The sequence below is a fragment of the Peromyscus leucopus genome, chromosome 1, assembly GCF_004664715.2.
Source record: "Peromyscus leucopus breed LL Stock chromosome 1, UCI_PerLeu_2.1, whole genome shotgun sequence".
Taxonomy (NCBI): Eukaryota; Metazoa; Chordata; class Mammalia; order Rodentia; family Cricetidae; genus Peromyscus; species Peromyscus leucopus.
Window position 1 is genome coordinate 180,207,785 of NC_051063.1, and position 24,856 is coordinate 180,232,640.

General features: G+C 41.0%; 3 protein-coding genes and 1 long non-coding RNA gene across 4 annotated transcripts in view; 3 read left to right on the forward strand and 1 right to left on the reverse strand.

Moving 5' to 3' along the window:
- Positions 1–4,426, forward strand: Znf606 (zinc finger protein 606). Its single transcript, XM_037202103.1, has 4 exons — positions 1–86; positions 1,549–1,624; positions 2,868–2,924; positions 3,397–4,426. Exons 2-4 carry the CDS (start codon positions 1,594–1,596, stop codon positions 3,702–3,704), a joined length of 396 nt encoding a protein of 131 aa, XP_037057998.1. The 5' UTR covers positions 1–86; positions 1,549–1,593; the 3' UTR covers positions 3,705–4,426.
- The window catches only part of LOC114703937 (vomeronasal type-2 receptor 26-like), a 45,252-nt gene extending 40,013 nt beyond the window's left edge, over positions 1–5,239 (forward strand). Inside the window, exon 7 of the mRNA XM_037202097.1 lies at positions 4,351–5,239. Coding sequence (XP_037057992.1) covers positions 4,351–4,430 — 80 coding nt within the window. The 3' untranslated portion in view covers positions 4,431–5,239. The remainder of the gene's footprint in view (positions 1–4,350) is intronic.
- Positions 2,802–24,856, reverse strand: part of LOC119087296 — a 25,206-nt gene continuing 3,151 nt past the window's right edge. Inside the window, exons 2-3 of the long non-coding RNA XR_005090719.1 lie at positions 3,291–3,627; positions 2,802–3,061 (exon numbers count right to left, since the gene is read on the reverse strand). This is a non-coding gene — a long non-coding RNA (uncharacterized LOC119087296). The remainder of the gene's footprint in view (positions 3,062–3,290; positions 3,628–24,856) is intronic.
- LOC114703880 (zinc finger protein 606) lies at positions 3,409–23,507 on the forward strand. The gene is made up of 4 exons (XM_028884869.2): positions 3,409–3,488; positions 16,704–16,830; positions 17,103–17,198; positions 20,636–23,507. The coding sequence occupies exons 2-4, from the start codon at positions 16,797–16,799 to the stop codon at positions 22,609–22,611; spliced, it is 2,106 nt and encodes a 701-aa protein (XP_028740702.2). The 5' UTR covers positions 3,409–3,488; positions 16,704–16,796; the 3' UTR covers positions 22,612–23,507.

A 24,856-nucleotide genomic window follows, 5' to 3' on the forward strand; every position in this document is an offset into this window, starting at 1 on the left:
TGCAGGACGGAAGCCGGCCGCCCCGTGCAGCAGCCCCGAGCCCGCTAAGCCGCCCCGCAGGGTCGGGGCCGGTGGCTGCGAGCCAGGTAAGGCGGGCAGCTCGCTGGAGCGACCCGGTTGCGGAGGCCAGGGAACGAGATAGCGGCCAGCAAGCTCTTATTCCTTCCCTTCCCAGCAAAGATGCACGAACGCAGGCGTCAAACCTGACTTGGGAACGGCCCGGGTTCTTTTAAACTTGAAGTGACACGGAGGTGTGTGTGGCGTGTGGTGTGCGCGCGCGTGCAAGGTTCTTGCAACTTGCTTGCGCTCAGTTTTCGGAGTGTGTGTTTGGAGGATTCTTGCAACTTGCTTGCCTTGAGTTTTGGCTCAGATCCTGGGGTATCCGAGTCTCTGTGAGCGTGCAACTGGTTAGTACCAAGTATCTCTCCGAGAGGTTCTGGACCTCTCAGACAAAGACCCTGCATCTGAGCATTTGTAGAGTCTGACTCTGGACTTTTGTCTCTGACGCGACTCCAGGAGAGATAGATAGGCATGAGTCTGAAATGTCTTGCAGGTGGTTTTTGTTGTTTGGCTTTAACATTTGCATAACGATCACACTTTATCCTAAAGTGTGGGGTTCAGTGGATTTGTTGTATATACGGTGTGCAGCTGTAAACCTCCGCCCCCATTCTAGAACTTTTAATTACCCTCCCCTGCGCCCCCCCCCCCCCCGACCTTCTGGCACACATTTAGGAATCACTCGGTTTCTCCCTTCCTCCAGCTTTAGGTTATTAATGTATGAGCATTGTATGCAGGTTTTACAGCATTTTTTTTTTTTTTTTTTTTGTTTTTCGAGACAGGGTTTCTCTGTGTAGCTTTGCGCCTTTCCTGGAACTCACTTGGTAGCCCAGGCTGGCCTCGAACTCACAGAGATCCTCCTGGCTCTGCCTCCCGAGTGCTGGGATTAAAGGCGTGCGCCACCACTGCCCGGCAGCATTTTTTTTTTTTTTTTTGTTACATCAACCGAAAAGTTCCATCTAAGTGGAATGGCTTTCTTGGTAGTGGATTGACATACACATTTTCACCCTTAACCAGGATTGGTCAATCCCCCCCCCCCCACAATCCCGCCCTATGGCATTCATTTCGCTCCAGTTTTGTTCTTTTTGCTTTTCTTGTGTGTGTCTGTGTTAACTGTGGGGTTGGTGTTGGGTCTCCATCTTGGCTTTTCAGAGAGGGTCTCTTACTAACATTTCTGATTCCACTCTATTGACTGGTCAGAAATCCCCAGGGATCCTCCTGTCTCTGCTTTCCCAGTGCTGGTATTACTTGCTCTCCACTCACTGCACCAGGCACATGTATTTAACATGTGGAACTCAGATCCTCTTGCTTATGGCAAGCTCATCTCTCTAACTCTGCTTTGTTATGTTTGAAATGTAAATTAAAAAAAAAAGCCATGCTTCTCAGAGGTCTTTTGTTACCTTTATGGGTGGGTTCTCTTTGTTCTCACTGGTTCCTGTGTGAGAAAGGACCAATTTTGTCTTTTTTTTTTTCTTTTCACTTTGTCTCTAGGTTGGTAATTTCAGTGCTGGGCAGCACCCTGTTTGATCCTCAGGGATGGCAGCCATCAACCCATGGCCCTCCTGGGGTGAGTTCATATCTTGGTTTTTCTGTATCTTCCTTACAAGAGATTTCTTGTCACTGTAGGTCAGGGCTGAGAGGGACTGCTGGCTTTGGGAGATAATAGAAGGTCTAGTTGTCTTAGTACAAAATTAGAACTGATTAGTGGTTAAGGGGACGTTTATTCATAAAACACAACATAAATATTGTATATTTGATAGTCTGCTTCTAAAAAGGGCCTCTATGAGATACTCTAGTGATTTATGGGACTCTTTAGATGACTGTCATATAATACATGCAGTCAAAATGTTTTTTTTTTACTTCTGTGTTTTTTACCTTTAGTATTGTATTTCACTTATATAACATTGATCTGTTTTTTTTAATTATGTTTATATTACATATACAGTGTTCTGCCTGCATATATACCTGCATGCCAGAAGAGAGCACGAGACCTAATTATAAATGGTTGTGAGCTCCCATGGTGGTTGATGGAAATTGAACTTAAGACCCATGGAAGAGCAGCCAGTGCTCATAACCGCTGAGCCATCTCTCTAGCCCCATTGATTTTTTTTTTTTTTTAAAACAATGTTAATAGTGCTATGTGAATGTTTTATCTTTAAGATTTCACATAGCTATCTAGGTAGTATCCTATGTACATAAAAAGCTGATAATGTTGTATCTTATCAGATACTTAATGAGCCATTTAAAGGGTTCTGTTTTTAATTGCCTTGTTGTTAAATCATATTCCATAGGTAGGTGTATCCTGTACAAATCCAGGTTGTGTTAGATTTGTCATATGCCCTTGTGTTATGGAATAATCATTTTGTACATTGTGAAGCTGTGTCTTTTCCAAGGCACTTTCTGATTTGTTTAATAAAGGAGCCAACTGGTGGGTAGCTAGACATAGGTATAAGCGGACAGCCAGACAGTAGACCCTGGGAGGAAGAAGGGCAGAGTCTCTGGAGTCAGAAGAGATACCATGAGATGCAGAGCATGCAGGATGAGAAGTATGTACATGAGGTAAATGAGCCTTGGAGCAGCGCATAGATTGATAGAAATGGATTAATTTAAGTTATAAGAGCTAGCTAAAAAACGAGCCTAAGCTATTGACTGAACATTTATAATTAATAATAAGTCTCTGAACGGTTATTTGGGAGCAGCTGCCGAGACACAGAGAAACTCTGTATAGGACTCGGTCATGTTCCTTTTTTCTTTTGTTAGCTTTAGTCACTGGGTTTTAGTCACAGTCATAACCTGATCCTTCTCTGCAGGTACCCTCATGGACCAGTCTTGGGGGATGGCGGCTGCTGACTCTGCTATTTCCTGGGGTGAGTCACCAACCTGTACCCTGAACTGTGTTGTCTGCTGTGTAATATCTTCTTCCTTCAGGGATCTGCGGTAGCTGGGGTCAGAGCTGGTGACCCAGCAGTTCTTCAAAACGGGAGCTTGTGGTCTATCTCTCACTCTACAGAAAGAATAAAGAGGGATCAGAAAACTGTTTGTAGGGGGAAGTGATGATGACATCTCTAGGACAGATAACATGAGAATTAGTGTTGAGACACTTAGGGCTCAGACCCAGAAAGGCTGTGAAAAGTGCTTCTCAGGATGGTGCCTCATAGCATAGGTCAGTGAGGAGTCACATGTTGCCACCTTCTGAGTCCCCTTTCCTTCATCTAAGTAGCTTTCTTCCTTACCTGGGATGGTAGGAGCAAAGGCAGGGCATAGCCTTCCTCATTTCCATAGGGTACATGAACTTCTGATGGGAAGAGGTGCCTCTATGACTTCTCTTTTCTTTCCTAGCTCTGTGCCCTCAGGATCCAGCATGGTACATAGAGGGAAGCCCTGAGGACGAGGGAAGAAGGGCGGCTGGGCTCCTAGCAGCCCAAGTCCAGGTGAGATGGCACTTGTGCTTTTTCTTTTACACGTTCCCAAAGGATGAGTGTCCAGGCTTTCCTCAGCCATCTTCGTTGATGTGGTTCCTAATGTACAGCAGCAAGAGCATAGGTCAAGGAGGCAGTCAGTTAGCAGTTCCTGAATGGGGTAGGGGAATCCAGTCAGTTCTCCATGATACAGAGCTTTGCTGTTGTTCTGCCTGTTCACAGAGCTGAGGTACAAACTATGTCATCACTGGTTTGGGAGAGATGAACGATAGCCATTTTGACTGGCACCCCCTATCCCTTTACCCCCTGTTCTTAACTCATGTACTCAGAACCAGATTCAGGCTGATGTTGTGTAGTATACTCTGTGCTTGCTGTGAGAACAAGAACAGATGTGAGTCTTTAACCTGAGGACCTAACAGGCTACTTTCCAAGGTGGTTCACTCAGGTAATGACACTTCACAGCTCCCTTGAGGCTACACATGCTCTGTAGGATACAAGAAGCCCAAGACATGGAGGGAAACCCTAAGTCCTCTTGCAGCTCAGTCCACTGATGTCTTGGGAGATGAGACAGAGTCTGCAGAGAGGTCAGTAGGGGTACAGGATTGTGGAGGTGAAGGTTATCTTGAATAAGTCAAGAGGTAAAAGGAAGGCATCAGATGGGTGCATCCTGATAAGCAGGGGTCTGGCCTGCCTGTTGCCCCACAGGTGTGCTTGAGAGCCGGGGTATACTGTATGACTGGTGTTTGTATGCAGACTGATTTTAGGTAGGAGAGGCTAGGAAGAACCCAGGTGGACTTGCATGCCTGCTGCAGAGCTAGGACCCTCAGAATTGTTGGCAGCAGGAGGGGCTATGATCCAGACTGTGGCTGGAAAGGTGTGTGGAGTGGAGAGGCCATGAGAGGCAGGCTGCTGTCAGAGCTGCAAGGGAGTCCAACAGGGGCTTGGGGACTATGAGAGCGCCTAGGGCAGCTCCTCAGAGAGAGGACAGGAGGACAGTACTGTTGTGTGGCAGTAGTGCCACTGCTTTACCTTCTTACCCAGGCTCTTCATCAGAAGCACCCACTTGTCTTTTTTTTTTTTCTTTTAAGAAGTATAATAACTATTGAGACATCTACATACTAGAAAGTTGATCTACATACTTAAAAAGTTGTATAGTTCATTGATTTTTAATATAGTCACAGAATGGTGCTTCCAACCTCTAATTCTGGAGCATGTTTATCACCCCAGGAAGAAATCTTTTATCTATTAGTAGTCATTCTCTTTCTCCCTACTTCCAGTCCTGGCAACCACTAATCAATTTTCCAACTCTGGACTTGCCTCTTCTGGGTATTTAATTTAAATGGAATCATAACATATGACATTTTGAATCTGTTTCTTTCACTTGGCATATTTTAAGAGTTATTAACTTAAAAAGCCTTTAAAAAATTACATTTATTTATTTTTGTATGTGTGTGGGTATACCCATGGAGGTGTGCTTGAGGGTCTGAGGACAACTTTGAAGAGTTGATTGTCTCTTTCCATCACATGGGTCCCAAAGATTGAATTTAGATTATCAGGTTGGGTACCAAGTGCCTTTACTCACGGAGCCATCTTACCAACATCTCCCCCTCTTAAAAGATTTATTTATTAATAAAAAAAGTTTTTTATTTATGTGTATGGTTGTATGTCTGTACACTCTGGTCCATTGGTAGAGGAGCCAGTGCTCTTTATTACTGAGCTATCTCCCCAGCCTCTTAAAAATTATTTTGAGAGAGAGAGAGAGAGAGAGAGAGAGAGAGAGAGAGAGAGAGAGAGAGAGAGAATGAATATGTATGTGTGTGTGTACACCCAGGTACCAAAGGATGCCAGTAGAGGGTGTTGAGTCTTTTGTAGCTGGAGTTAAAGTATTTGTGAGTTTTTGTGAGTTGCCCGATATGGATGCTGGGATTGGAACCTTGGTCCTCATGATAGAACAGCAAGTGTATTTAAATGCTAAAGTGTGTTTAAACTCTAAGTGTCTTGGCAGCCTCCATGCGTCAGTTCATATTTCAGAATGCCCTAGAGTTTCTTTTCATGGTTCAGGCACAGTTATTTTTTCTTGTTTTCAGTTTCTTAAATCTTGATGTTTCTGAATGATAATTTTTAGAAATTTATTTTTTAAAACTTAGTCAAATTTGCACATATTCTGTTTGCTCCCTGCTATGAAAGGTAGGAAAAAGTAGTTTGACTATTTAGGTCTTTTACTTGTGAATTAAAATAATGAAGCAATGAAGCAAGCAAAGGTGAGATACTAAGATTTAAATGTTTGAAAGTAACATCTCTATTTAACTTTATGCCTTCCCTCAAATTAAAAAGAAAATAATAAAACCTCCTACAGTTTCAAAGCTGACAGGTGAGCTGCATTGAACACGTGCTGTCACCACATGGCAGTACCGCTGTCCCCAAGAAGCAGAAGGGCCTGGATGGAGTGATGCAGGGTGATGGTTATCTGGCATCAGAACTTTGGGGGCCAAGGCTCACTGCTGTCACAATGTGAACACCATTTTCAGATCCTATAAGAAAGTCACCAGCAGTGAAGATAGGCTAAGGTAGATGGGTCCCGAGTAAGGGTCAGGGGAACAGTTAGCCAGAATCAAATGCTACGAAGAAGCCTGAATAATCACTGTGCTGTACTCAGTGGTTCTTATGTGAGAGTTTCTGAAAATGACTAGTTATTGCTGAGAAAAATAAAACAATTAAAATAACAATACCTTGTAATGTCTGAAGAGTTGTGATTTCTGAGAACATGCTTCTGACCCCCTTCCCAGGTCATTGCTTTGGAATTCTCCCTGTTGGAAACTTGGACTTGAATTTTGATTGTTTTTGTTTTTGAGATCAGGTTTCACTGTGTAGTCCTGGTTAACCTGGAACTTTCTATGTAGACCAGACTGACCTTGAACTCAGAGAGATCCCCTGCCTCCCAAGTGCTGCGATTATAGGCATTCATACCTATCATTGTGGCCAGCTATGACTTTTTAATTAAGCAAGATCTTGAGGAACGCAGTGCACCTCCTGTCTCCATATGGCTCTTTCCAAGTTAAATAATTACTGAAATAAAACATTCACCTGGTGAAAATATCAAAAGCTGCCATCTCTCAACTGAATTCATTCTTGGGAATACATCAGTAAAATTTCATCCAGCCTGACCCTAGATCCTGTTCTTTCAAGAAATAGAGGAAATAATATTAGTGAAATATCCCAGTTTGCTTGAAAATTTCCAGCAAATAGGTAATGCTCTCTGTACTGATCCACTGAGAATTTCTGCATGACTAATATTATGCTTGGCAAACACGAGTGGTATGTATTAATCATTCATGTGTGAAGGTTGACTTTTTTTTTTCTTTCTGCAAAGAGCTTGTGTTAAAATGCTAATAATAGCCAGGGATGGTAGTGCATACCTATAATCACAGCACTTTGGAGGCAGAACTGTAAGTTTGAGGCCCTGTCTTAAAAAAAAGTGGTTGGGGCTGGAGACCTGGCTCCATTCTTAAGAGCACTTACTGCTCTTTAGAGTACCTGAGTTTGAGTCCCAGCATCAATAATAGGTGTTTCACATCTGCATGTGACTTCAGCTCCAGAGCATCTCTGGATTGGCTGGCACTGGCACACAGTGGCATACATTCACACAGGCACACATGCATAAATAAAAATAAATATTAGTCCCTAAACGACAACAACAAACAAACACGGCTGGCTGGTGAGATGGTTCAGCAGGTGGAGTGCTTGCCATCCAACAGTCCTTGGTGGATGGAGAGAACTGATCCACAAATGTGCCATGGCATATGTCCCATATCATACGCACACAATAATAACAAATTAAAAATGCAAAATAGCCCCAAACAAAATAGAAAGTATTAATAATGAAAGGCCATTTGGGAGGCCTTTGAATGCCACAGGTTCCATGAAGGAGCAAACTTGAGTTCAGATTATTAGCATCCTTTCTAGAAGAAAACTAAGACCTAGCTTATCAGCCTTAGGCCCATGGTTTAAATGTGTGGTGAGTGTGTAAACACCCTAGGAAGTGTTTTAGAATGCCTGGGTAGAGGCACATGGTACATACAAAATAGTATATGCAAGGATGTTTGTAAGAATTTGAGTTCGACATCTCTGCAAGTCTTTCCACCATATGGAAAATATAAGCTGGGCCTGTGAGCGTTACCTGTGTTCAGCAGTCTCACCCTAGTGCCTCAGCGAACACTGAACCCTATTTCTTCCCTGATCTTGGTGAGGGCTTCATTGGAAACTGGTGCCTACTGCATAGTATCCTTTCAGCTTCTGTGTTTTTCATTTACAGTTCTAGACTGAAAATGTTTGTCTCCTTACCTATCCCTGAGGTTGGGCCTCTTGTGGTTTTGTGACCCCTACATGGTATATTCACCAGGAGGGCTCACTGTCTTTACAGACCTAGTTTGATATTTCTTTTTTAATTCTGGATTTTTTTTTGACAAGTTCTGCAATTACAGAAAAGAGTAAAGAGTTATTCAAACACCATCTCTGAACAAATAGCTCCTGTAGCCGGGTGTGGTGGCACATGCCTCAAATAATGCAACCAGAGAGGCAGAGACAGACAGATCTCTTATGAGTTCAAGGCCAGTCTGTTTGTATATTGAGCTCCAGGTCAACCAGGGATATACAGAGAGACCTTGTCTCAAGGAACAAATGAAAAAACAGAACCAGAACAAAAACCCTTCCCCAACAAAACCCAGTAGTTGTTTTACTATATTGGCTCTATTTTCACTCTTTACATAGTCTACAATCTGTCAGAGCAACTGAACATGGATGGATTCCTTGTATACACAGAGTTCATTTTTATAGGTAGAATATATAGATAATACAACCTATAATTCTACAAGTAGCTTTGAAAGATTTTTTTTTTAATCTTATTTTATGTGTATGGGTGTTCTATGTGCATGCTTGTTTGTGTACCATGTGCATACAATGCCTGTGGAGGCCAGAAGAGGGCAGTGGATCCCCGAAGATGAGTGACAGCTGGTTGTGAGCTGCTATGTGGATGCTGGGGATTGAAACCAGGTCCTATGCAACAGCAACCAGTGCTATTAACCCCTGAGCCTTGCCTTCAGCCCTACATGTAGTTTTGAAAAAGCCTACTTGGATAAATTTTGAGGTCTATTCTCATTTGTTTTTTTTTTTTTTTTTTTTGTTTTTCTTTTTTCCTGTGCTGTCAGGTACTGCCCTTCAGCGAATTGCAGCCTAATTGTTTTATGGATGGGCTTCTAAGCCCTCTACATCTATCATCCTTGCCATTTTAGCCAAAACTGCCAATGTTTCTGTTATTTCACTTTGTGTACACATGTGACTGCTTGCTTATGTATGACCTGTATGACCCTAGAAGTAGAATTTTACTGGGTCTTGGGTTTTTGATCTAAGCCATTCTGAGGGTGTAAGATGGTATCTCAGAGTCGTTTTAATTTGCATTTCCCTGATGATTAAGGATGTTGAGCAATTCCTTAAATGTCTTTCAGCCGTTTGAGCTTCTTCTGTTGAGAATTCTCTGGTTAGCTCTATAGCCCATTTTTTTTTTTTTTTTTTGGGTTTTTCAAGACAGGGTTTCTCTGTGTAGCTTTGCGCCTTTCCTGGGACTCACTTGGTAGTCCAGGCTGGCCTCGAACTCATAGAGATCTGCCTGCCTCTGCCTCCCGAGTGCTGGGATTAAAGGTGTGCGCCACCGCCCGGCCTATAGCCCATTTTTTAATTGGACTGTTATTTTGATGTCTAGTTACTTGAGTTCTTTATATATTCTGGATATCAGCCCTCTGTCAGATGCGGGGTTGGTGAAGATCTTTTCCCATTCTGTAGGCTGTCGTTTTGTCTTGTTGACTGTGTCCTTTGCCCTAAGTGAGACAGTTGATTAGCTTGAACTATTTAGGAGGCCCCCAGGCAATGGGACTGGGACCTGTCCTTAGTACATGAGCTGGCTTTTTGGAACCTAGGGCCTATTCTGAGGCATTTTGCTCAGCCTTGGTATAGGGAGGAGGGGAGTGGACCTGCCTCAACTGAATCTACCAAGCTGAGCTGAATCCCCAGGGGAGACCTTGCCTTGGATGAGGTGGGAATGGGGGTGGATTGGAGGGAAGGCTCGGGGGTGGGAGGAGGGAGGACAGGAATCTGTGGCTGATATGTAAAATTAATTATAAAATAAAAATAAAAAAAGTAGTCTAGTGCCAGGCGGTGGTGGAACACTTTTTAATCCACTCAGGAAGCAGAGCCAGGCAGATCTCTCTGTGTTCGAGGCCAGCCTGGTCTACAGAGTGAGATCCAGGAGAGGCACCAGGACGACACAGAGAAACCCTGTCTTGAAAAAAAACAAAAAACAAAACAAAAAGTAGTTATATCCTTTATATTCTTTCTGAGTCTTCTGCTGGATATTGGGTTTCCTAGATAAACTGCTGTCTGATTTTCTTCCTATGGGTCATATTTTTTGTAGAGGAATCTCTTTCCACCACTACAGAACTCTTTCTATCCATTCATTTCTGTCCTGTCTCTTTTTCACAGTCTTTGAATCCTTTTTTTCTAAAAAAATCTGTCCTGAAGCTTCCTGTTCCATTTTGTATTATAACTGCTCCAGACTGAGAGCCTGAGAAGAGGCCTTACAGTTGTTTGAAAGCTGGCTCAATCTGCTGTCTGGATTTCTGTCCCCGTGTCCACCCTGTTGTGTCTCTACCTGTATGGCCGATGTTCCTACTTTCTATCTATTGTCACCAAGAAAGGTCTGTGGGACTTCTTGAGATGCTTGCTGGGCTACTGCCCCATAGTTTTGCCTCCTGATTGCTGTTTCCTGCTTTCCTGCCAGTTTCACTGGTTCCATGGGCCTGTGGGCTAGAATCAGTTACTTAGTTCTACCTTCAGTTTCCTTTTTGCCAGACTGAAGATGTTTCTGCTCATTAGTCAGTCTGACAACCTCCCACACTCTTAAGCCTAGGGGGCCTGTGGAAATTTTGCTCATGTGTCTTAAGTGCATTGCTGCTGGTAGCACTACCCATGGGGTAGAGTGGCTGGTCAAGCTGTCCTGATAATAATAAGCCTCTGCCCCATCTGTTCCCAGATTTCTGATTTCTCCTGTCTTTGCTTGTAGCCAGAAATTTACTTTGGTCCTGCGGAATCTCTCCCACCTGCGTCCTGCAGCTGCTTGGTCCCACACTCAGGCTTATATTATTTTTAAACTATGGCCATGGCAGGCTTCTTGCTAGCTAGCTCTTATATCTTAAATTAACCCATTTCTATAAATCTGTACTTTGCCACGTGGCTTGTAGCTTACTGGTATCTTTACATCTTGCTTCTCTTGGTGGCAGCTAAGCAGCATCTCCTTGCCTCTCCTTTTTCTTCCTGTTCTTATTTCACGCCTGCCTCTAAGCTGCCTCGCCATAGGCCAAACAACTTTATTTATCAACCAATCAGAGCAACACATATTCACAGCATACAGAAAGACATTCACAGCACTTCCCTCTTTTCTTTTTAATCAAAAAGGAAGATATTAACTTTAACATAGTAAAATTACAAATAATAGAACAGTTATCAAGCAAGAATTATAATTACAATATTTAGTCTATTTGTATTTGACAAAATTAAAGAAAATATTCTATCATCTGTCTTGTATTTGTGAGTCCAAGGTTTCATATCTAACTTACCTCTTATCATAACCAAGGAAAACAATAATTATAACTATCTAGTCTTCGACTACATCAAAGACCTCAGAAGGATATAGTATTACTTAAGTAAACAGGAAGAGCATTGTAAGAAACTTCCAAAAATCTAGAATGACAGAGACAGCTGTCTGTCTGGACAGTCATCCAAAGTTTCTCTGCAATGTTGGGGCATCCATATTCAGCCTACAGGTCTAGAGTCAGTCACTTTTTGTGTGTCCTGTAGACTCTATGGCAGTCTCCTCTGTGAAGCAGGAACCTGAAGGACAATTTTGCCTTGCAAAGTTCAGTGGTCACCTTCCTATGGGTCCTGCATGTCCAGTTGATACATTTTGTCAAGCAGTCCAAGCAAGAACAGTTTCTTGTCCAAATGGTTATTTTTGCCAAGAAGAAGATAAACTCCATATGTAGTGTCTTTGATGCCCATCTTTCTCTTGGAAGTAAATTGGTGCTGCCAGGAACAGATGTGTCTCACTGTCCAGAAAGTCTTAAGTGGGCTGCCATTTTGTCCTGTTGATGGTGTTCTTTGTCTTACAGAAGCTTTTCAGTTTGATGGAGTCCCAGATATTAATTGTTGATCTTACTGCCTGTGCTATCAGTGTTCTGTACAGGAAGAAGTCTCCTATGCCAATTCATTCAAGGCTATTCCCCACTTTCTTTTCTATCAGGTTCAGTGTATCTGGGTTTATGTTGGAGTCTTTGATCCACTTGGACTTGAATTTTGTGCAGGGCGATAGATATGGATCTATTTGCATTCTTTTACATGCCATCCAGTTAGACCAGCATCACTTGTTGAAGAGGCTTTCTTTCTTCCATTGTATATTTCTGGTTTCTTTATCAATAATCAGGTGTCCATAGGTGTGTGGGTCTTTGATTCAATTCTATTGATTAGTGTATCTTTTTATGTCAATACCATGTGTTTTTTTCTTACTAGAGCTCTGTAGTAGAGCTTGAAATTAGGGATGGTGATACCTCTGGAAGTACAGCAAGTGCTGTTAATCACTCAGCCCTTTCTTCAGCCCCCTACTTAAAACAAACAAATGAACAAAAAACAACAAAAGATCTTTAAGTAGAAAAATAGAACATAAACTGAGGATTACCTTTCTGTTGTTGCTGCAGCACATTAATATAAGCTTAGGTGCTTAGAACAATTTTATTCCCTTGTTTTGAACTCAGAAGTCTCCAGTGGGCCTACATAGTTGGAAGTACTACCATAAATAAGCTTGTAACCTCGGCACTAGGGGAGGTGGAGGCAAGAAGATCAAGAATTGAAGACCAGCATCAGTTACCTACTGAGTTCAAGGATTGAGTTTGAGGCTAACCTGAGATACATAAGATCCTATTTGAAAAAGAGTAAAAACAAACTCTGCAAACCAAACAAGACATCACTACCACCAAGTGTCCAGGATGCAGGGCTGTGATCTTTATGAATCTCCAGGAGAGATTTTTTCCCCCCTGCATTCTTTGGCTTGAATCCTTCCTTTCTTGGACAGTGAAGGCAGTACTGGGAATTTTGTCTAGTGCTTTGTGCATGTTAGGCAAGCACTCCATCACCAAGTAGCATCTTTACCCTTTGCCTTTCTTAAAACAAATCTTTCCCACTTCTGCTTCCATCATTACATTTTTGGTCTTCCTACCTCTTCCTTCTTCACATATATGACCTTCTGATTACAATGGATCCACCCAGACAGTACAGGATACTCTTTGTCTCAGCATCTTTACCTTAGTTACATATGTAAGTCCTTCTGTTGTTAGGGTAACAGATTTTGAGGGCTAGGATGTGGATCATTTTTCTGCTCTTTTTTTTTTTTCATCCTTCTCCTATTCTGCCTTCCATATACACTCATGTTCATCCACCTTCAGCAACATCTGGCTTTCAGTTTCTGCCTTCGGCTTGTTCTAACATAGCCTTTTTGTTAAGCTATAACATTTAAAAAGCAAATCTCAGAATTGTATGATATACCTGTATTTCTAGGTATTTGTTTTAGGATATAATTAACAATACCTTTATCTCACAGCACACCCAGCAAATGTACCTAATGCTTGGTTTACATTTCATTTTTTTTTTCTCACTGGTTCCCACTTACAGTCTTATAGTTGGTAAAAATCAGGGTCAAAACAAGGCACTCACGTTGCTTATAGTTTTTATCTGAAGAAACTGGATTTCCTTGGCTTCTTACTTTGCCTGATTTTGCTTTCGTGATGTCAGTTAAGTGTCATCTCTTCAGTCCTAGGTAGTTGGAGTAGAGGCCAAAGTAGATTCATTTGGCATTTTTAAGAAGAATACTTCTTGAGTGCTCTTTAGTCCCTCGTGTGTGTGTGTGTGTGTGTGTGTGTGTGTGTGTGTGTGTGTGTAAAAAGCTTTTGGGAATTGGTTCTTTGCCTCCACCCCATGGGTCATAGGAACAAGCTTGTAGGCTTAGTGGTAAAAACCTTTACTTGCTGAGTCATTTCACCAACTTTGTGTTCATTGTTGATTTTTAAATAAAAATTATTTCCTTGTAATGACCTCATAAAAACATCACACAATATTTAAATAAGCACTCACCCAGTCCCAAGCTCTCTATATTCTAATGAATAGTTAGAATAGCTATCCTGAAGCATTAGAGCTTTGCTAAGGGTAAAACATGACTTATTTTTGAAACGGGTTCTCTCACTGTCTGGGGCTTGCTGATAGGTTAGGCTAGTTGGCCAATTAGCTCCAGGGATCTGTCTATCTCTGAATCAGTTGTCACACTGATATCTTTGTTACACATCTTTCAGTCTTCTATCATCTGTGACTCGGTGGTGTTTGATAGTTGTCACCAATGGCCACTGTTTTATTAACATGGTTTGTGAAATCCTCTAATGATTTAATTTGTCTATGTCTAATTATTAGATATTCTTCTCTTCACTTTTGAACATATTTAAAGGGGTAGGAGGTAAATTTGTGGGAACCTACAGGGTTGACAGTTGCTAGGGTGTGGGTGTTGACTTTGTTAATTATGTTGAAGCTATTTTGGAAGACATTCCTCCTCCACCCTGCTGGAGCCCAGCTTTGGTTGGTTCAGGTCCAAAAGAGAAGATGTGGAGTCAGCAAGTGTTGGGGGTGAGGGTGGATATAGACACGATCTGGGGGTGAATTGGGATGACTGTCCAAGTGTTTATTGAAAAAAGGTTACTCCTTTTATACTCAATAGTTTAGCCATAGGCAAGACTGAAAGCAGACTCAATGATTCAGGGATAGAAAGTGGCCATTAACTTCATGACAGCATTTTTCCTGAGACAAAAGCAATAAGTTCAGCAAGTATCTAAATGCCTGTTATTCTCAAAGGTTCACTAACTCCACTAGGACCCCTCTTACATCAGTGAAAGGGCCACAAGTTCTTCCTGCCATAGATAAGAAGAATGACTGCTTTTAGCAAGCAGGAACTTTTCTCAAGCCACTGAGGAAATGGAGGCCTTTATCCAAATGCCTGACCTTGGAAAAAGGACTTCTGGGCACCACTCACTACAATTTAAGAGCAATTTTCATCCCTCAAGTGATACGATGGAGTGTAAACACTGATTTGTACCCTAATTGCCTTCCCTTGTGTCTTAGTGTTATTCTATGGGCCTATTCTCCCCATACACTCCCAAAAGGGAAGGTCCTGGTGTCTTACTCTTTTCCCATTATGTACCATTCTGATTTTTCAATGCTTACTAACTTCCGATGCAAAACAGAAGGTTTCTTTATTCAAGCCAAGCCCAGGCAGGGACTTTATCCAGCACTCCAAGCCCTTACAGTGAGTGAAGGAGGAAGCCTTGAGCACTCATTACAATGAGTTTATATAGAAAAGGTTTACATGCAGTGGGTTGCATTTCTCAAGATTAGACAAGGTGTTTAGGGGTGAGGTAGTTCTTTGAAGTTACTGGCTGAACTGTAAGCGTGAAATAACTAATGGCTGACAGGATGCAGAGTATCTATAGAGACATAAACTTTTACTCCCTATGTCCTGTTTTGCTGAGCCCAGGTTATTGTCCCAGTCCTGTTTTCACATGACTCCAATCTCTCTGATCAGCTGGGTTCATTACTCCCTATATCCTGTTTTGCTGAGTCCAGGATATATACATTTAGGTTTATTGTTCCAGCCCTATTTTCACATGAGTTTAATCTCCAGTCAGTTCTAAATTACTGGTTAGCTTTTAGATTCATTTATAGATCAGCAGATACCTTCAGATGGGGGCTGACTCTCAAGAGGGCTACTGATTTTACCTTTCAGGGTCAGATGTGCCCAGTTAGTAAATCTCCAATTTTCCCGTTCCTAGTCTAACCAGGAGGGCACTGGGTACAGAGTCATCACACCATGTGGTTTCATGGTGGTGGGGAATTTTTTTCCAAATAATTATTTTGTTTAAGGAGACTGCCATTGTATACGTTTTCATTCTTCAAAGCCCACACAAAATTTCCCAAAGGAAAAGGCATAAGGGAACTCTCAAAACACATAATGAGAATCATTAAAAATGAAAGTTAAAAGGTACTAGAGAGTTGTGGTCTGCAATGCCGAAATGCTGGAATTTTGTTAAACAGCCATGCTCACCATGTGGTCCACACCAGCACTCCATAGGGGTTAGGTTGTATGAGACAGGCAAGGGCTGGAAGCCCTAGGGTAGTAAGCATGGCCTCTCAGCTTGTCCGTTTTATGACTATGTTAAAGTTCATTGTGCTTAGATTTTTATACTTCTCTGTCAATTTGTAGAAACAACAGAATCTTTGAAGGAAACAGATTTGGAAAGATCAACAGCAAGAAAAGTAGAGAAATTAACCTTGTCACCAAGGTTGGGGAGGGTTTCTGAGAAGGAGGTATGGTATGTTCAGCACTTTTAGGTGCTTCCTGTTGGAAAGGTGGAGGCAGAAATCCACATTCAGGCTTATCAGTGTCAAAGTAGCAGGGATCTTGGTGAGAGCTTGCTGAAAAGAAGATTCGTCAGTGTATGTTTACCATCCCTAGGTTGTCAGTATAGATCAGCAGTAGTCATGAGCTACAGTAAGACAGAATGTGTCAGGGTGTCTGCAGGAGTTGAGTTTTGAGGTTATAAGGACGTCTGCACCAGAATCAGACAAGAGTTGGGTTTTGAGGGATAAGGTGGTCTTTGCAACAGAATCAAGTTCTTGTGTTAATACAGTCATCTTGTGAAGGTAGAATAAATGCAGTTCTGTTGGTTGGGGTAAAAAAAAAAGTCAATATATTGAAGAATAGGCAGCAAGGGCTAGCTTAGATCAGAGGTTTATAAGACCAGGGCTTTTTGTTTTTGTTTTTGTTTTTTTGTTTTTTGAGACAGGGCTTTTCTGTGTAGTTTTGGTGCCTGTCCTGGATCTTGTTCTGTAGAACTCACAGTGATCCCCCTGCCTCTGCTTCCTCAGTGTGGCGATTAAAGCGAGTCACCACATCTTGTTGGAATCTTGATAACATCTAGTAAGTCCTTTATATCTTGTCTCTTCTCCTCAAAGGCTGTCAGCCTCATTTCATCCCTAGAAAATTTGGAAAGGTTTGCCCCAGGCTGAGAAGGATCATATATGCTCTTTTAGGAACCAGTGACTTTCAAGGATGTGGCTGTGGCCTTCACCCAAGAAGAATGGGGGCAGCTAGACATTGTTCAGAGGACTCTGTACCGTGACGTGATGCTGGAGACCTATGGACACCTACTCTCTGTGGGTAAGGCAGAAACTACTCAAATAAATACAGTTATTTCCTCTGCAGTGTCTTCAGCTATAATGTGAAAGTAGTATGTTGTGTCTCTAAAGGGCTGAGATGATCTTGAACTTTAAGATTCAGAGATAAAATTCCTAATACTTATGAAATACAAAGGGAGAAGGATATGCATATTCCACTTAAGTGAGCAGTCATAGGAGCAAGAGGCAAGGGGAGATTTCTTTGGCAACTCAAAGCTTTGTCACCAAAATTACATGTCTTTCCTCCATCTGTAGGGAATCAGATTGCTAAGCCTGAAGTCATCTCCCTGTTGGAACAAGGAGAAGAGCCATGGTCGGTAGAGCAAGCATATCCTCAAAGCACTTGTCCAGGTGAGGTGAAGCCTGGGCATTGAATGAGGAACTTTTCTTGAAGTTCTCCTTTTTGATAAATGGGCTAAGGGTAGAGGAGTTCTCTAATACTTCCAGAATCTCCTCCAGGGAACTTTCTTTCTACTCCTTTTTCTTCCTTCTTCCTCCTCCTTCCTTTTTCCTCTTCCTTTCTATCTTCTCTTCCTTCTTGTCCTCCTCCTCTTCTCTTCCCTCCCCTCCCCTTCTCTTCTCTTCCCTCCCCTTCTCTCTGCTCCTCTCCCTCCCCTCCCCTCCCGCCCCTCTCCTCTCCTCCCCTCCCTTGATTGAGAGCAGAGCCTCTCTCATAAGGTTGCAGTTGTGTGCTGAATTTCCCTCCCTTTCTGTCTGCTTTGTGCTTGGTGTTCATATTTGCTATACTTTCTCTAAGATAAGTTTTCATTTATTTACCTACTTAAAAATTTGCTTTTTCAGTTTCCAAATTGTCTATGGCTTCAAACATTTAGAAAAACAACAAATAAACAAAAATAGTTTTTGAATATTAGCCAATGTATTCACATGATTAAAAAAGTCAAAGCTACATTAAAATGTTTAAGTTGAAATTTCATGTATACTCACTGTTCTTTACCTATATTACTATTACTTCCCAATACAGATAATCTTTTATTCTTTTTTTCCTCTTTTACCAAGTTGTTGTTATTGTCTTAGTGGTTGTGCTGAGGATTACAGTTAACATCTCTATAATAGTCTTACCTGGATTAATACTACTTTAATCTTGTTAGTATTAAAAAAATTCTGCTTTTGTATAGCATGGCTTCTTACATATTTATGCATTTTATGTTATCAGCACACATCTGTAATTAATGATGTTTTATTTTTTTCATTTTCAATTGTTAGAATTCTAAAAATTTTAAATTGTATTTATTTGTGTGGAGGTGGGGTGGGGTGGGAATAGGTGAGCACTCATGTGGAGGTCAGATGATTTGTAGGATCAGTGTTTTCCTTCTATCATACGAATGTTTCAGGTTGTCAGGTTTGGTGCCAGGTATCACTGAGCCATCTTTCTAGTGCTGTTTTATCTTTAAAATCAGATAAAGAGATGTTATAAAGAAAAAATGTAATTTTGCTGGGTGTGGTGTCACACACCTTTAATTCTGAGCACTTGAGAGGCAGAGGCAGGTGGATGTCTGTGAGTTTGAGGGAACCTGCTCTACATAGCAAGTTTCAGGACAGCCAGGACTACATAGTGGGGAACTCTGTCTCCATAAAACAGGAAAAAAAGAAAAAAAATGTGATTTTGCTGTGTGTTATGTAATTTCATTATTAGTGTTCTTTGAGTTATTTGTGATTTTTTTCCATGTCAGACTAAGGAGCTTCTTTTAGCATTTCTTTTTTAAAATTACTTTTATTTTTATTTTTGTGCATGTGTGTGTGCATGTATGCACTATCACAAGTGAGTCCAGGCGCCCAGAGTTATAGGTGGTTTTGAGCTATCTGACTTGGGTGCTAGAAACTGAACTTGGGTCATCTGCAAGAGCAGTATATTTTCTGAACTGAAACCATCCCTTCAGCTCCTGTTAGCATTTCTTTCCTGCTTGCTTAAAAATATTTTGATTTTTTTACGGGTATGTGTGCGTGCCTCGTGTATATGCATTGCCAAACTCTGTGGAGGTCAGAAGAGGGTATTTCATTCCCTGGAACTGTAGTTATAGATGGTTGTGAGGTAGGAATTGAACCTGGGTCTTCTGCAAGAGTAGTAAGTGCTCTCACCTGTGAACCATCAGCTTTGTTAGCATTTCTTGTGGGGCAGGTTTGTTAGCAAGGTTTTATCTGGGAATCATTTGATAATTTTAATGGGTATAAAGTTCATGGTTGACTGAATTTCTCATTTTAGCTTCCATAGTTTCTAAAGAGTAATAAGTTGTAATATTATTGAGGATTGCCTGTGTGAAGAGTTGCTTGTCTTTTGTTGCCTCCTGGATTCTTTTTTTGGATTTTGACAGTTTCATTAATTATATTCATGTGACCTAAGTTGTCATGCTATTTTTAATTAATTAATTTATTTTACATCTAATCACAGTTTCCCCTCCCTCCTCTCCTCTAAGTCCCCCCCCCCTCTACCCTCCCCCCATCTACTCCTCTGTTTCTGTTCAGGAAAGGGCAGGTCTGCCATGACCATCAAGAAAACATGGCATATCAAGTTGCAGTAAGACTAAGCACTTCCCCATGTATTAAGGCTGGGCAAGGTGGTCCAGTATGAGAAGCAGGGTCCCAAAAGCCAGTAGAAGAGTCCAACACAGAGTGCCTAGATCAGTTCCACACAGGTTCTGTGGTTGTCAGTTCAGTCTCTGTGAGCCCCTGTGAGCCCAGGTTAGTTGATTCTGTGAGTTTTCTTGTGGTGTCCTTGATCCCTCTGGCTCCTACAATCCTCTCTTCCCCTCATTTGCAGAATTTCCTGAGCTCTGCCTAATGTTGGTCTGTGGGTCTGCATCTCTTTCCATAAGTTGCTGGATGAAGCCTGTCTGATGACCATTGGACTAAGCACCAATCCATGTGTATAGTAGAACAATGTTAGGCATCATTATATTGACATTTTCCCCCCTCCAGTCATGCTTGGTTCTACCCAAGTCTCTTGGTCATCAAGTCTGTGGATCCTGGTGCTCCAAGCAGTATCAGGGGTGGGTTTACTCTCTGGGCATCATTTTTAGTCTAGACTGATCATTGGTTGGCCACTCTCTCAATCTTTATGCCACCCTTACTCCAGCACATTCGATAGTCAGGACAGACTATAGATTGAAGGTTACTTAGCTGGGTTGGTTTCTCACTCCCTCCTCCTGATGTCCTGCCTGGTCATAGAAGATGGCCAGTGGGCTACGTATGTGCTATTGCTATGAGTCTTAGTTGTAGTCATTCTTGTAGATTCCTGTGAGATTCCCTTGCACCTGGTTTTTACCTGACCCTGAAATGCACCCCCTCTTTCAGTACTCTTCCCTCCTTCCCAACCTGATTGCTCATGTTTCTATCCTCACCTGTCCATAGTCCACTCGAAATCCCTTCTGTTTCCCCTTCTCAGGGAGATCCAGGCACCTCCCCTCCCACAAACCCTCCTTGTTATCTAGTCTCTGAGTCTGTGGATTGTAGCATAGTTATCCCTTATTTTACAGCTATAGCCACTTATGAGTGAGTACATACCATGCTTGACTTTCTAGGTTTGGGTTACTTCATTCAGGATGATTTTTTTTCTAGTTCCATCCATTTTCCCCTCAAATTTCCTGGTGTCCTTATTTTTAACATCTGAATAGTATGCCATTGTGTAAATGTACCACATGTTCTTTATTCATTCCTTGGTTGAGGGACATCTAGGCTATCCAGCTATTACAATAAAGCTGCTATGAACATAGTTGAGCAAATGTGAATCTTGAGGTTTTTATGTACTCACAGCTCCCCTGCTTCTGTTTCAGAGTGGATGAGAAATGTTGAAAGCAAAGCATTGGTTCCAGCACAGAGTGTTTTCGAGGAAGAACAATCCAATGGAATGGCATTACAAAGATATATATGGAATGACCCTTGGCTCTCCAGGCTAGGAGTTTTGGGGTGTAAAGACCAATTAGAAATGTATCACATGAACCAGAGTACAGGTATGAGGCAAATGGTCTTCATGCAAAAACAAGTACTTTCTCAAAGAGGTTCTGAATTCTGTGATCTTGGCACAGAGTACAGCCAAAGCTTAAACTTGGTTCCATCTCAGAGAGTTCCTCAATTAGAACATTTCTATAAACCTGATGCACATCTTGAAAGTTGGAGATGTAATTCAGCCATAATGTATGCAGATAAAGTTACCTGTGTAAATAATGATTATGACAAAGCCTTCTGCCAGTCTCTTCAGCCTGTTTACCCCGTCGGAATGCAAACTGGAGATCATCTGTTCAAATGTACTGATGCTGTGAAGTCTTTCAATCATATTATACATTTTGGCGATCACAAAGCAGTACATACAGGAGAAAAACTCTATGAATATAAGGAATGCCATCAAATCTTTAACCAGAGCCCATCAGTTCCTGAACACTCAAGACTTCAAATTGGAGGAAATCAGTATGACTATAAAGAGTATGAGAATATCTTTTACTTCTCATCTTTTATGGAACATCAAAAAATTGGTAGTGTAGAGAAAGCATATAAATACAATGAATGGGAGAAAGTCTTTGGGTATGACTCATTACTTGCCCAACATACAAGCACTTATACTGCAGAGAAGCCCTATGAATATAACAAATGTGGAACATCTTTTATTTGGAGCTCTTACCTTATTCAGCATAAGAAAACTCATACTGGAGAGAAACCCTATGAATGTGAGAAATGTGGAAAAGTTTTTAGGAATCGCTCAGCCCTCACTAAACATGAACGGACTCACACTGGAATAAAACCCTATGAATGTAACAAATGTGGGAAAGCCTTCAGTTGGAATTCTCATCTTATTGTACACACAAGAATCCATACAGGAGAAAAACCTTACGTTTGTAATGAATGTGGGAAATCTTTCAACTGGAACTCCCATCTTATTGGACATCAGAGAACTCATACTGGAGAGAAACCTTTTGAGTGTACTGAATGTGGGAAGTCTTTTAGCTGGAGTTCCCATCTTATTGCCCATATGCGAATGCATACTGGAGAGAAACCCTTTAAATGTGATGAATGTGAAAAAGCCTTTAGGGATTATTCAGCCCTTAGTAAACATGAAAGAACTCACTCTGGAGCAAAACCATATAAATGTACTGAGTGTGGAAAGTCCTTCAGTTGGAGTTCCCATCTTATTGCTCACCAGAGAACTCACACGGGAGAGAAACCTTATAACTGTCAAGAATGTGGCAAAGCTTTCAGAGAACGCTCAGCCCTTACTAAACATGAAATTATTCATTCTGGAATTAAGCCCTATGAATGTAATAAATGTGGGAAATCTTGTAGCCAGATGGCTCATCTTGTTAGGCATCAAAGGACTCATACTGGAGAAAAACCCTATGAATGCAATAAATGTGGAAAATCCTTTAGTCAGAGCTGTCACCTTGTTGCCCACCGGAGAATTCACACTGGTGAGAAACCCTATAAATGTAATCAGTGTGAAAGGTCCTTTAATTGTAGCTCTCACCTCATTGCACACCGGAGAACTCATACTGGAGAGAAACCATACAGGTGTAATGAATGTGGGAAGGCATTTAATGAGAGTTCTTCCCTTATTGTACACTTGAGAAACCATACTGGAGAGAAACCCTACAAATGTAATCACTGTGAAAAAGCTTTCTGTAAGAATTCTTCTCTGATTATCCATCAGAGAATGCATAGTGGAGAGAAACGCTTTATATGCAATCAGTGTGGAAGAGCCTTTAGTGGTCATTCAGCCTTACTTCAGCATCAGAGAAATCATAGTGAAGAGAAATTGTAACTGAATTGGTCAGAGACATTTCTTTTACTGTGTTTGACAACAGACAATAAAAACAAGCAACATTGGGAGGGGATAAAAAGCCTATAAGTATTACCAACAAGGAAAATTTTCACTAAGAATTCAGTAAGACTGTCTTTATTATTATACGACAGGAAATCTCTTCCTGGAAGAAACCTTATGAGTGACATGAGTGAAAAGACTAGGGAAAACCTTTCGGCAGTTATGTAACCCCTATGCAGTGTCAGGAAATTATAGATAAAAGCTCTTAAGCTTCTTATATGGTCCACAAGGAATCCATATTTGAGGAACATGATTGGGGGAATGAGGCATTCTAACCAAGTTCTTATTTGTAGATCAGTGTGCATTATTTAGGGCAAAGTCTTATGCCAAGAATAGTGTTTTGACTGGAAAGATACTGCCTAGAATGTTAGATGGAAAGCTTTACGTTAACATTTTGTGCATAATTATAGAAACAGATTTTGCTATTACAAGGGGAGGGTCTAGGTGCTCTTTAAGGGATAGAATGTGGAATAGTAAATCTGAATCTAAGAAAAAAACTAGTGCAGTATTGAGTGGAATATTTACTGTTGATCAAGGTTAACCTCTTTAGAAAAGATTAGTAAAGGAGATCACTAATGATAGAAGATAGAAAGGCTGTTGCCTAGAAAGATGAGACTGAGTTTTGAAACAGAAAGTATTTAGCTAATAATCTAGTGTGTCAGTGTCCATTGGCACTTATCAATGAATTGTTGGGCAGTTAGTTTATAATTCTTTTAGGCAATCACTATAAATTATAATTGTGGACACTGGCAATGTATGTAACAGAATGAACAACCATAAGAAGGACCCAATTGTATATAAATATCTATTGTAACATCAAAAAAAAAGTGTTTTTGGAGAAAGACCTCTTAGATCTATGGAGAAATTAATCCAGTTAATTTGTTTTTTATTTATTTATTTTTAGTTTAGTTTTTGTTTTGGTTTTACAAATACATAAGCACTTACAATGTGCTAGGCTTCATTTTAAATGCTTTTAAAAATATTAACTTGTCCAATTCCCTTAATTCTATAAAGTAGGCATTGTTATCCCAGTTTTACGAATGGATAAGTAGAAGCAGAGATATTGAGTAACTTACCCGAGGGACACATCTAGTAGGAGTACAGTTGAGATGGTTTGACTCTAGAGTTTGTGTTTTTAACCACTGTGTTTTCTCACTCACTTTTGTTCAGTGTTTTTTATAAAGATTTAACAATAAAATTCAAGAAAATCCTAAGTAATGAAAAGTGAAGTTTCCTGGTTCCTGTGTCCTGAGGGAATTTCACTAACATGTGAACCCAGATTTCTTTGGAATATGAACAACTCTGAGAAGGACATGGGACACCACTGGATCCTGGGTTCCATAGAATTCCATGGCTCACAGCTTTGAGGGTTACAGACAGCAGGGCATTGTGAACTTGAGTACCTGTAAGGACTGTCCCATGTGGGTTCAGAAATTCTCCTGATAAAGCAGAAGCAAGGCTATTTGTTCTTTGACATGTTGGAAATTAGCACCCATTAGGACACCAGTTTTCAAGGTACCCTCTGAGTTCATTGTTAGCCTTTTCCTTATCTTCTCTACATGAAAAGATTGCTTGATAGGAGGGAGGATTCGGGAAGAGAGTTCTGCCTGAGTCCATTACCGGTAGTGAGGAAGTTCCTTTAAAGGAGAAAAGGAGCAAATGGAATTCAAGGACTCAGGCAAGGATCATTTCTGGATATGCTTCAAAGGTATTGGGTAGAAGTTTGCAGCACATAAGATTCATCTAGCCCTCAAGGGTCCAGGACTTCCTAGTGGTGAGACGTAGTGTTAAAATTCTGTGTTCACTTCTGACTCTTACAGCTTCAGGCAACTTGGGATGTAACATTTAGTGCTCTCCTTTGCTGGGTTTGATAGTCTCTTAATAAATACTATAGGAAAAAGTAACTGATGGCTTTTATTGTGATTTTTGCAATGACTCTTGGAGAAAATAGTAATATGGCCTATGTAAGAGAGTGGAAAAAAATGTATTTAGAATCATACTGTCAAAATGATATGAATCTTGCATTTTAATATCCCAAAGAAGCCCCATTTCTCAGATTTCTAGATTCCCAAGGAGTTCCATATATTGTATGCAACAGTCCATAAGCACTCTGGCATCTTATTTTATAACCTTATTAGCAAGCAGTATTATCTCATAAAAGTGTTTTTAAATGGGCCTTCCATGG